The sequence below is a fragment of the Pipra filicauda genome, unplaced genomic scaffold, assembly GCF_003945595.2.
Source record: "Pipra filicauda isolate LSUMZ 115617 unplaced genomic scaffold, ASM394559v2 scaffold127_size2900866_pilon, whole genome shotgun sequence".
NCBI classification, from domain to species: domain Eukaryota; kingdom Metazoa; phylum Chordata; class Aves; order Passeriformes; family Pipridae; genus Pipra; species Pipra filicauda.
The window spans coordinates 200795-213582 of NW_024103740.1; the positions used below are offsets into that span (position 1 = coordinate 200795).

The 12788-nt window shown below is 40.4% G+C and overlaps 1 protein-coding gene and 1 long non-coding RNA gene across 4 annotated transcripts in view; one reads left to right on the forward strand and one right to left on the reverse strand.

The window, feature by feature from the left end:
* LOC113982705 overlaps nucleotides 1–12788 on the forward strand; it is a 72279-nt gene that overhangs the window by 37913 nt on the left and 21578 nt on the right. The window lies entirely within an intron of this gene.
* MRTFB (myocardin related transcription factor B) overlaps nucleotides 1–12788 on the reverse strand; it is a 71823-nt gene that overhangs the window by 34058 nt on the left and 24977 nt on the right. The window contains exon 1 of one of the 3 annotated variants that reach the window (XM_027711161.2): nucleotides 6324–6640. The exons of the other annotated variants lie outside the window; for them this stretch is intronic. Within the exon in view, the coding sequence (XP_027566962.1) occupies nucleotides 6324–6444 (121 nt within the window). The 5' untranslated portion in view covers nucleotides 6445–6640. Of the gene's footprint in view, nucleotides 1–6323; nucleotides 6641–12788 lie in introns of those variants that run through there. 3 annotated transcript variants of the gene reach the window in all.

The following is a 12788-nucleotide window of genomic DNA, read 5'->3' on the forward strand; positions in this document are numbered from 1 at the left end:
GAAGGAAGGAAGGAGAGGGAAAACCAGGAAAGTATTTAGCTACCTGTAATTTGTTGGAAGTGATTCCAAGTAAGTTGTACAGCATTTTAAAGACCAAATGCATGTGAAATTGTGGCACGCCCCATCAGCCTGAAGATGGTGACACAGTATGTTAAACACTCTCCATTTTAAAACAAAAATAATTGATCACCAATTAATTTTGTAAAAAAAAAATCAGGCATCATCTAATCCTGAGTGAATGTGTTATACTGGGTTTAGTCTTCAAAACCGCCATGTATGCCAGGATATAATTTAAAAAGGGAAATATTTTACTTATTTTACTGGTTTTTATTAAAAAAACCCCAAACCACCTTTCATATCTTCATATAACTTTATCTTCTTTTTTCCACTATTTTATGTGTGATTTTGCTGCTAAAACTATGCCCAAAATAATTAAGGCAAGTGAAACAGCTCTGTTGCAGACTCACTTTAAGCAATTATTCAGTCATACTTTCATTGCAGCTTAGAAATGTTCTGGATAAATGTAAAGTACGTGAGACAAGACTGCTGAGGGCCATTTCACATCATCTCTTCAGAATTCTGGAGGGAAACCCTGCAGGCCCCTCCAGATCTCTGAAATTACACCCCTGGCATTTGGAGCTCTGGTCTGTAATGATGCTGTGTAACCACCTCCAGCAGCAACACCGACCTCTGAAAGGAGAAAAGGAAAACCTCCCCGGGAGAGATAAATGTAAACTTAACACTTCAAACAAACACATCAAGCGTAACAATATCATTAGCTGAGAGGCTGAAATGGCTGGGATATAGGACAATCTGTATTGTACCCTATTGCTATGGAACATGTTGCTTAGAAACAAGCCAGAACATACACAACCTCCAAACAAATTACCGGGATGTCTGCTGGGGTGAATACATATATACCCACATATATCTAAAAAGCAAAATCTACACTTTTCTCAATTCTGTTTACATCTTTAAAACGAGACAAATCATGACCACCTTGGGTGAAAAGCCTGAATAAACTAAAGCTTATATTTCCCATTTCTTTAAAATTGCATACTTTTAGTATACAATTTGAGTATACAATAACATTTTCTAAATCTTCCAAGTATTCCTCTGCGAAGTACAATCTCCTGATTTTTAATGCAAAAAAAGTTATTCTTTAAAAATAATTTGCATTTCCTCAAATGCTACTATCAGCCAAGAACTGTACTGTCAATGGACTCATGGAACTTGAGTCAGAATTCTACATCTACTATGACTTGCTTTGTGATAATCTGGAGTGTATTACATCGAATGATGACATGATTTCTAGTCAAGCTCCCTCCATTTTCCATGCTATTCCCATGGAACAGACAGCAGAGCCAGCAAACAAAACACAGACCCAAGCAGATTCTCCAGCTCAGGTGATTCCCCATCATTTGAAAGCACTGAGGAAGGTGGATCTACACTGAGATGCCTGACTGCAAACCGGGATGGGAGTGAGCACCAGCCCTGTGCCAGCTCCAGAGACACCCCCAGAGTCCCAGGGATAATCAGGGGAGGAGTCCAACTGCACACAGGGATGGCAAAGCTGCTGCATTAACCAGCCCTGGCAGCAGAGAGGCTGAGGCACACACATGTGGTGCTGGATGGGAGGGGAAGAAGAAGCCCCCAGCAGAGCAGCAAAGCAGACAGTGGTTTGTTTCATGTGGTTCCATAACTCAGGATGATCTAAGCCAGGATTCCTGAAGAAAGGCCAGTGGTCACTTCCTCCCTCCAGGCCCAGCTGCTCCTGCTGCACAGCACTGCAGGGCAGTGCTCTGGGCAGGATGAGAAGCAGCACTGTGGAATAAGTGCTCTCCAGTGATACCTGTTCCCTGACCCCTCTCACTCCGGGGCTGCACAGTTACTAATGCCAGCAAGAAAGGAGCTGGCAGGAAGCAGGGCAGGGCTGGGTGAGACTACACCTACTTTTGGCAGCAGCAGACTTAATCCTGACCTTTTATAAAACCCTCAAGAAATCTTGTCATTGCCATAGCAAGTTTTCTTTAAACTCTTGGTTAGCCAAGTATCTTCTAACTGTACACAGGTTACACACAATATCAAATGAATCCATCGTGGTCTTGGTTTATCGATGTATTTCAGCTTGTCTTTATTATAATGGTATTACAACATATTTATTATTTATTTAAGTGCTACACTTAAATTTTACCTGAGACTATTAAAATAACAATGATGATACTCGACAGAAATGTGGTATGAAGAAAAATGAGGGATTAAGATACTTTTCAGAGTATCATTAAGAAGAAAATTTTGTGGAATAAGTGGTGCTTTACTTTTAAGACATAATTATCCCACTGACATTAAAGACACTGCTTATGGTAGATCTTAATACAGCCTCAGAAGCTCATGACACTGAACTTACAGTGTTCCTTTATTAAATAAGATGACAGGAATACTTTTTTTCCCTCCAGTATTTTTTTCCTTATCTATGTCTCAAGAAACATACCTGAATGACTGCCACTGATAAGGGGTCATAAAAACACCTCTAAACACCAGATAATACAACTTAAAAGCTTTTTCTTTATAAAAAATCCAAACCAACCAACCAAAACCAACAAACCAACAGCAGAATCTGTAAGCCTGACATGCCACCGTAGGAGAGGTCAAGAGTATCATCAGCATTCATCACACCAGCAATAGCAGGAAGTCTGTTGAATAAACAATTCCCATGCAGTATGGATTTGATTGCAAGGGATGAAGGGAAGAAATCCTTCCTGACTACACCTGGTAATCTGTTAACCAGACAGCGTGAACACAATTCCAGTGCACACCTGAGAAATCCACTCATTCCACCCTGTATCCTGTTTCCAGCACTTGCCAGTCTCCAGTTCCTCACAAAACAGTAAATTTAAAATGCAAAACAAATCCAGGAAAGAAATTATGTTTCAAGGTGGAAAGAAAATTTCCTTCCTGGTTAGTCTTTTTTTTTCCTTTAAAGTAGCTGGTAGGCAATTAGTGACTTCGAAGCCAAGATCATTACATGAAAAATATGGTGCAAACAAACTGGGATCCAATGTCCTTTTGAATCCCACCTAAGGCAGCACCACACTGATTTGATGCACCAATTTAATACTATGTCTTCAAGAGTTCTGCATGGTCTTGCAGGAGCTCATCCCTCTTTATATTAAAGCAATTTAGGGTACAAGGCAAGACTCTCTGCACTGCTCAGTTAAGAATCTTTCCCTCTGCAGCCTGAATTTGTTCCTGGTTCCTCACAGAGGCACTGGTGACACTGACTGTGCCCAGTGATGGCCTGACTTCATGGAAGGCTTTTCACTTGACCTTTCCACATGTTTTGGTTCTTACTTGACACTGCTCCAGGACACCACAGGAGGCACAGTCACTGCTTCAGCACCTTCTGCAAAGCTGTCGAGTTATCACTGGGTGGGGGCCTCGGGGCCAAAAACTATTTCTGCTCCTTGCTCATACAAAAGGTGATTCTGATAAAACAGATGAAAGTAAGAACTCTTCACAGAACAGACAACATGCAACAATAACATTTACAAGAAAGTAGGGTAATTAAGAGGATTTCCTCCCATGCTACAGGATGCTTTAATGTGCATCATTAGCCTAAGCAAAGGAAAAAATTCATCCTTGTAATCTAACCTGCCAGTGCCCTTAATAATAATTTGCTGAAGACACTCCTGGGGTTTTTGTTTCCAGCAAAAGTCTCTTTCCTTATACAGAAATAGGAAGTAAAAAACACTCTGCACCCAACAAACCTCTGAAGGTACTCACTGCTGAAATAAGTCCTGTACTATCTCAGGATTTTTAGGTTTATCAAACCTGTGCAAAACAGATTGTGAAACAAAGGCACCTTCTGAATTTCTGGATCTCTACATACTTCACCTGGGTTTGCCAATAGAATTACATTTTTAATTTTTGCAGGTTTAACCATTTCCATGTGGTATTTTTAAGTATTTTTGTGTCTTAACAAAAAAAAAAAATTTGATGATTCAGGTGGCAAAACCAGCCACATCATTTGAACTAAAGGAGGAAAGAGGAGGAGGGAAAAAAAACGAGACAGAATGGCACAAGTTAATTTAGAATATACTCTTCTGTAAAATACGTAATCTGTAATTTTTTTTAAGTAAAATGTCATCTGCAGTATTATTTAAATAGGATTAAATTAACAACTGCAATTGAATTTTTTAAAGTCTATAAAATACCTGAACTACATATTTCGTAACACTATAAAGTGAAAAGGTGAAGCTCTGTTTTAGTCTCTCTAGATGCACATCAAGCAGATTTGGAATGTTTTCAATAATTCATTCTATATACTACAAGAAAGAAAATGCTTGTTTTTCTAAGCTTTAGAAGGAGGGAAGGCTGGAAGAGGAGATCCTGTAGTCAATCAAACTCTCAAAAAGAGGTGCATTATTTTAATCATTATGTTGCCAAACTTCAGGGAGTAAAAGGATGAGCAACATTCACCGGGGGAAAGTGAAAATGGAGAGCAGGTACTAAAACAGAGAAAAGGAAGCAAAGAGAGTGACTGTGGAAAACAGTTATATCTTCTTTTATGCACTGAATAATTTAAGCTCTAAAATATTCATTAATTTAGACTGGAAGAGTGTCCCATAATTGCAGGGTTTTCACTACTCTGACAGACCATCATTATTGTAACGTACATCCTTTCATCCACCTTCTACATAACTGACGTGCTCAAAGATGACTGAGGATCATTATTACCGTGGTTACTCATTAGCCCACCTACACTACCCACATATTAGTTTTTTCCATGTTTTTCTCCCCTTTATTTCTCAGTAGCTCAGCTTGGATAGGTTTTGGTTTGTCCCCATCAGTCCCCTCACTCCTCTGTCCCTCTCAGCTCCCTCGTTCCATTCTTCCTTGCTGTTGCCCCCAGAGCCTCAGAGGCAGCAGCAGCAGCTTTACCTGGGTCTGGTTGGAGTTGCAAGGCAAAAACACCATGAAAAAGCAGCCACTGGTGGCCCTTTCTTTCAATCCCTGTCTTCCAGTCAGTACTTTCCTGCTGCAAAGGAAGCAGAACTGCTCTGCTCTCAGCCACTGCCACAGGCAGCAACCCTCAACTTCTTATCTTTCTATCAACAACAGACCTTTGGTGTCAGTACATTACATAAACCCAGCATTTTCTCTAGCTCCAACTTAGAGCTAACTAATGGGGTTTTTAAACTCAACTGTCAGGTACTGAATTTAATAATGAATATGGGCTATCTTTTTGCTACTGCAAACATTATTAAGGTACAAATTTAAAAATAAATGAACAAAACCCCAAAACAAACCCAGCATTTAAATTCTGAGAAAGGCATGATCTCATGCAGCAGTCTTGCCACAACACCAAGGACGAAATCTCTGAATCACCAAACAATCCTGAGGTATCTGGAGGAGAAGCCAAGGCAGAGTGCTGTAAAGGAAAGCAGGGATTTTGTCTACTCCACATCCAGTGTGTGTGTGGTTGAGGAGCTGGAGGCTGAGCCCAGAGCTGCAGCAGCCCGGTGTGTAACTCACACCAGTCCCCAGCCTGCTCTGGGCAGGGCTGGCAGAGAGCTCCAGAGGTCTCCTCCTCCTCCCAGGCCAGCTGGAAGAAACCCCCATTTCCCTGTCTCAGCAGCATTAACAAATCTGCCTAACAAATACCACTTACAATGAGTCTCAAACACTACTATTTGTCGGCTCTAAATAATGCTCCAAATATTCTCAGACTATTGCTGTTTTACAAATTAATGCCTGTGCATTGTATCAATTTAATGGCCAGTCTAAATCCAATCACTTAAGATGATATAATGTAGCTTGAAAACCATGCATTTCAAAAGCAGAGTCAAATCTAATTCAAAGTGTGAGGGGAGAAGGGAATTCCAAAGAAAGACAAGAGCTGAGAAAAGCACTGTTGAAAATGAGGTAGTAATATGTCTGATACTAAAGGTTTGTGGGGTTTTATTTTGACATGTCATATTTAATGGCATTTATTTCAATTGTGGCATTTTGAAGCCTTTTGTGCAATATTTACAGGACAATTTCAGAGTACTTCATTAATTTGGCACTAAATGATACTCTGAAAAGTATCTTACTTAATCCCTCATTTTTCTTCATACCACATTTCTATCGAGTATCATCATTGTTATTTTAATAGTCTCAGGTAAAATTTAAATGTAGCTTTTAGATTTATTTTTTTTTAGAGGGAAAACAATACCTCACTTCACGTACAAAAATTCTGCCTGACCTAGAGCATCACACCACACATGCTGGATCTGCCCAGGAGTTCTGCATTCTGTGTCCCCAACCAGCAAGTGACTGACCTTCCTTGAGGGTTTTCTGGCTGTTCACCTCAAGGCATTCCTTCTCCTTCAGTGGCTTAAGATCTCCTGCGGATAAAATCTCGGAAAAGCCCTGCTGCTGTTTCTTGGAGCTATCGATCATGATGAGAATCCTTTAGAATGGCAACATCCAACACAGGAAAAAAAATATGCCTTTGTGGCCAGGCGGTCCCTGGTGTCCCAAGCAGCGCTCCCAGTGCCGTGCCTATGGAAGGGGCTCTCCCGCCGCGGTGCAGCCCAGCGCAGCCTCCATCCTTCCCTCTCCCTTTCCCTTTCCAGGCTGCCCCCGCTCGCTGCCGGCTCTGGAGCTGAACTCACTCACACAGCAGGCACGGAGCATGTGAAGCACAACTCCCAAATCCCACCTCTCTTCCCAGACAACCACTCCCCCTTTTCCTTTGGTTCCGCTCGCTGCCCCTGCCCATTCGTGTTCCACCGTGCAGCTCGGTGGTCAATCATCTGACAAAGAATGACTCAAGCGGTTAAAAATAAATCCAGCAGTTGCTGAAGGAGCAGCATTCGCTGCTGCCCAAGACAAACTGCTGCTGAGGACTCTTTCCCTCTCCCCTTCCCTCTCCCTTCCCCCTCTCCCGCCGCAGGCAGCAGAAATCCTTCATCCCTGCCCGCCCGGCGCAGTCACCGCTCATTGGGTTTCACCAGGAACCAAAGCTGCGCGCTGGCATTGGGAAAAGTTATGGGAAGGAACCCTCCCACCCACCCCAGCCCCACGTCTTGTTTCAGAGACATTTATCTAGCAGAGGTAACTGGGAAAACCAGGGATTATTTCCATGCCTTTCCTTGCAGTGTGAGAGATTCTGTTCCTTGCTGTAAATACCTAAACTCCAAGTACTTTATTACTTTCCTCTTCGCATTAGTTACACATCTCATTATTCCCAGCAGTTTCGGGAATATTTCCTCCCACAGCTTCTGATCTGCCATTCTCTCCAGCATATCCCATTTATCTTACATGAGTCATCAACTTCAGAGTCAACCTGGAAGATTTCAGGGAAATGGATCCCCTCTAATTATCTGGCACTGGCCATGAGGGAACAGCAAACGAGTTTGCATTTAATTTCACGTACTTAGAGAAAATAAGCTGTACATAATGTTAAGTAGTCACTACATGTCAACAAGTAACTCCAGCAGGTGTATTTTGCCTCCAACCTAAAAGCACCATCGCTGCATGTATTTTTCACACCCCTACTTCATATTTTAAATCTTTCAGCCAGAAATTATAAAGGACATATCCCATCAGAAAAACTGTTTCACTTGCATAGAATCAGATTTCAACAGATCTACACAGAATTACAAACCCCTGACAGAGAATTTTTAAAAGTGGAAACTAGAAAGAAAACCATTTTTTGCCTCTGGGGATCTTTGTACACAACAATCACTGAGCGCCGACTCTTCACCTTGACGGGTCACTCCCGGGCAAGCAACTGATACCACGGGGTGTGAAGCTGCCTGACACAGCCAGCAGGGTTTGGAAGCCTCTCCCTGTTTTCCTACTGCTGGAGAAGGGAGACCTAGATCTGCTCAGAGGAGGCGTGAGCTCACCAGGCTTTATCAACTTCTTGACATGCAAGGAGCTGACAATACAGGCAAAAGGAAAACTTTGCAGCATGAATGATTTGAGGCCACTCTCCCAGCCTGAAGATTTGTTGTCTGCACATCATTTATATAAAAAATATCAGCTCAAATTAGGTTTTGCTTAAATACCAACTACAGGCTGTTCCAGTACCATTGCTTTTGCAGTGATTTTTACTGAACAGAGGAAAAAATACTGTGGAAGAAGTCCATAAATCAAATGCATTCCCTCACTGCCTGCAGCTGAACACTTACTGTGCATAAGAAACGAAATTACTGGTGAGAAACTCCACACATTCAGAAAATAAAAACTCAGACTAACAGAATACAAACACACTGCTTAGAAAATCCCCATTAAAATCTGACGCAGACAATGAACAGAATCTCACACAGTTATGGATGTACCGCGTTACTCCACATTTTTCTTATACCAAGAGAGAAGTTACCTGTTTGGATGGATGAATTATGTTCTAACAGTGTAACAATATATAACAGCAGAAATTGTTTTATGGGAAGGGTACAGTGCACTTCACACACCTACTGAAAAACTGGTACTTTAGTCTGAACTGATTTCACAATGTTTCAGAAAACAGAGTATTTTGACATTTAAAAAATTCAATGTACTAATGAGGAAGTGTGGGAAGAACCCAAAGAGTCAAATGTCATATTTCCAAAGGTAGTGCTATCCTTTCCTATCTGTTTATAGTGCTTTATATAACTGAGAGTGTCCAGTGCTCAGGTGAGTGCTGCTACACAGGCACAGCACTTGGGTAGGAGCAGTTCAAGCCTTCATGAACGTTTCTCTTGCTCAGAAAGATGAGCTTTAGCAGCAGGGAGTTCCTGCTATCCAATTCCTCCCCCTTTTCCAGGGAACCCATCCCACAGCAGATGAATGTGCTTATGCTTCAGCCACTTGGAGTTATGCCTAATATTTTGCTTCAAGTTCACCTCTTAGTTCAATACAAGCTTAACATACAGATGAATATTTTAAAAGACCTTTAAGAAGCCTGGTCAAAATCTCAGCAGTAATTTGCAAAGAACTTTACTAAGAAAGGCAGGAATGACAGAATTTATGGAAAATAAGAATGCAGAAGTTCTTATCCAGACTAGGAGAGAGGAATGGTCAAAATGACACTGTGTATTTTTCATGTAACCACATACTGCAATTGCCAATAAATGCTACAGAATATTGACTAGCTGAGTGGGGGCAGACAGAACAAACTAAGAGGAAGAAAAGATACCTTGGAAGAAGAAAATGGTTTTGGTTCAGATTCAGTTATAATGTGAATATTGAGAATATCTGGATATTGTGCTCAGAGATTTTTCTCTTAAATCTCTGCATGAAGAAGAACATTTATCCCACATATAATGAAAAAATCCACTCCTATTCCAACAGTCTCTTGTTTTCCCAGCAGTCCTGAATATACATTAATCCAAGTTCAACTGATAATTTGGATATACTGGTTATTTGAGTGACCAACATTATAGTTCTACTATTTTAGTGATATGACTTCAAAGAAAAACTAATCACCAGGTCTCAACATCTCTGTTAGAAAAGCCCCAAATTCTGAGACAGTTTCACAGGCACCTGGGGGCACTTCCCAGCTGCTGCTCCTCAGTTGTACCTGCAGCACTGAAACCTGGGAAAAGTGCATGTTCCTACCACTGACTTCCTCAGCATTCCTAAGGACTGGACTGGAAGGCACAGAAACCCTGTTCACATGTTCAAATCCACGTGCTAAATACCAACACCCAGCTGTTCAGAGTGTCAGCAGCAGGTCCCCCCAGTGAACTGAGCCTGGAACTCCCCTGGAAGGCTTCACTTGTTCTTCCCCGTGCCTGCAGCAGCCCCACACCTCCTGCTCACACTGACTGATGCACGCTCACATCTGAGAGTCATTTTTTAAGCTCTTACAAAAGAGCAGGAGCCCTGTCATCAGCCACCCCCACACACTGATACATTAAACACACTTCCTATGTTTGGGCAGTATCTTTGGCCTTGAAGGTCACTGTTCTGACAGATAAAACTGCTTTGTACTGCAGTTACTTTGGCTGTTGGTTTTAAAGGAGGCCGATTCCTCATTTATCTTACACGAAATGGTGAAAGACTTCACAGGTGGAAACTTCCCACTCTTCTATTCAAATTACTCATTTTGGCCTACAGCAAAAAATCCTCTAGAATAAGTATTAGGGAAACAATAGCAACTTGTTTGTTCTTTGACTACTCTTTATTTTAGCAGTAATATAGTTAATAGAACACAATCCATGAAATATGAAATATAAAACAGGTCCAATGCTTTTCTGTTCAGTGTCTTAAAGGCAGGTGGAATTTGGATTTTCATTTGAAATCAGTGGCATTGTTAAAAAACAGGCAAAACTCCCTTAAAATTGCAAAATTTTCATCTTCTCTTTCTGCTGCTGACTGTATTTAAATAAAGAAGGTTTTGTAATAAAAAGAACTACTAATTTCAAAAGTAAACACTGGACATAAAGCCTCTCTGATTTGAACATGTACCTGTATCAAAAGAGCTATTTTTACCAATACAAATAGCAAAATGACTCTGAGGATCATACAGAAACCTATAGTGAGCCAGAAACAGAACTGTGGCTGAAAGACCAGGTTCTATCAAACAACAAAACATTTCTTTCAGCTGAAAGAAAAATCTCAAGTCATGCATGTTGTATTTTTCAACTACAGGTTTAAACCAATTACAAACAACCTCAGTGTATCAAAACCAGACACTGAAGTAACAATATACAACAAGCTTTATATTCCTATGCAAGTTAAATCTGTTCGAATTTGCATCACCTTCAGATGCAAGTACCTCTCATTTGAATTTCAGTTTATTTAACTTGTATATATTGTATACAAGTGGGTGAAAGGCAGAAAAAGAGCCTCAGAATGGAATGTCAGCTCCATAAAGCAGGATCCAGTAACACCTCATTCAATGCACTGTGTTGCACCAGTTTTTCATAAACCTCTGCTTTTCATCTAAGGTCATCACTGTTTGTTGCTCCCATTCTTCTCCAACACAGACTTAAGTGTTCTGCAAACCTTCAGCTTGTGGGAAAAGTGTCATTTAAAAGGTGAAGTGTCTAACAGATTTCACCAAACCCCCAAAGCCCAGGAGGAAACAATGCAGCAGCATCTTCCCCTTGCCAGTGCCTGTGTGCCCTGAGAACAGCCCCGTTATCTCCCCCAGTATCGGCGCTGGGCTGGGTGAGATCACTGGGAGCCACTTCCCAGCCTCATTAAACATCAAGTAACTAAGCAACAACTGCTTTAACAGTACATTCCAACTCTTCTCATCATATGGAGCTCATTCCCTTGCAATCCCATTAAAAAGAAAAACAAAACCAAACAGAATCCCCTTAGGGATTTAAACTCTTTCACTACCACAGTAACATTTTACAGTGGGAATAAAAGCTTAACTACTCTTTACCTTTACCTCTTTCACCTTGGCTTTACACACACCGTGATGGATTCCTTGGTCCTTTATACTGTGTTAGGATAATCTAGTCCTTGATCATGGTGTAGGTTTCTTCACGTGGGAAAATAGTGCACTGACTACACAAACTAAAATGTTAATTATTATATACATTCATTATTATCATTTATTCTATTAATTCTTTAAACAGTGAGACTGTTACCTCAAATTGTTAACTCAAGGGGTTTTGTTCTGCCTATATTCTCCACTGTTATTGTAACAGAGACCCAAACAACCCAAATTATGGTCACCATCTACCTCAGTCACTCTTCCCAGAAAAATTCCAAACACTTATAGTGATGTCAAATTTATAAGTCTGCATGTTCTACTTCTCCCACTAAAACCCACACAAATTCCTTTTAGGGGAGGACATATGTTGGCAGAGCTCACTGCTTAAATGAAAGTTACCTTCCATTTGGTCTTGCACATATACACATCTAAATTAATAAGGACTTTTAAAGTATATATATAAAATGCATAAAAATATGTATTTTATATATGTTTTACTATACCTATATACATTTAACTGCACACATATAAATTCTTTAAAGGACAGTATTTAGTCATCCACCATGATTTGCAAAAGGTGCATATAAAAGTACTGCACACCATTTACCAGTTCTGTTTGCATTGTGTTACCTTCTTGTAGTGGCTCTATCACAAGCTGACACTTCAACAATAACATCTGCAAGGACGATTTAGTTCTAACAATTTGAAACAATCATACAGTGGAATTTAAAATTAACATTCTTTTCTAGCTATGCATTCAGTTATGCACAAGGAATTTCAAGAAAAAAGGTCAGTATCAGACAGTTTGATCAAGTGATCTCTTTAAAGGAAAACATACTTTCTGTATCTCCTGTAATCACTCAAACGCCAAGCTCTCAAACAGGATCTTTTCATATATACCAGATGCCTTAAATTGAGTCTGTCACAGGTCATGTCTCCCATGTTAATCTCTTCACAATAAGCAGATAATTAAAAAAATAATATCTATAAATCAAACTAAAATGATGGAATGTTTGTTTAGAAGTTTACCAAATGGAATGACCCTGCTGGAATTCTTTCATGTAGCCTGTGAAAATGTCAGAATATATTCCATTTAAGAGGTCACAGTCCCTAGAGATCTCTGAGTTTTGGCCTGTATGTCTTTTCACATGCTTTAATATTTGAAAATTGTTCCTTGTAGACACTGACTGATGCCCTGGGAATGCTAGGATTGTGGGAACTGGCAGTACCAATGACAAAGACAGACTTACTGGGAAATCAGTACCTACTCCCTTTGCAATCTCATCTCCTATAGGACAGGACAACATTCACATTTACAGGAGACCAAAAGAGTCCACACATTAAAACACATTTGTTTTTCCTA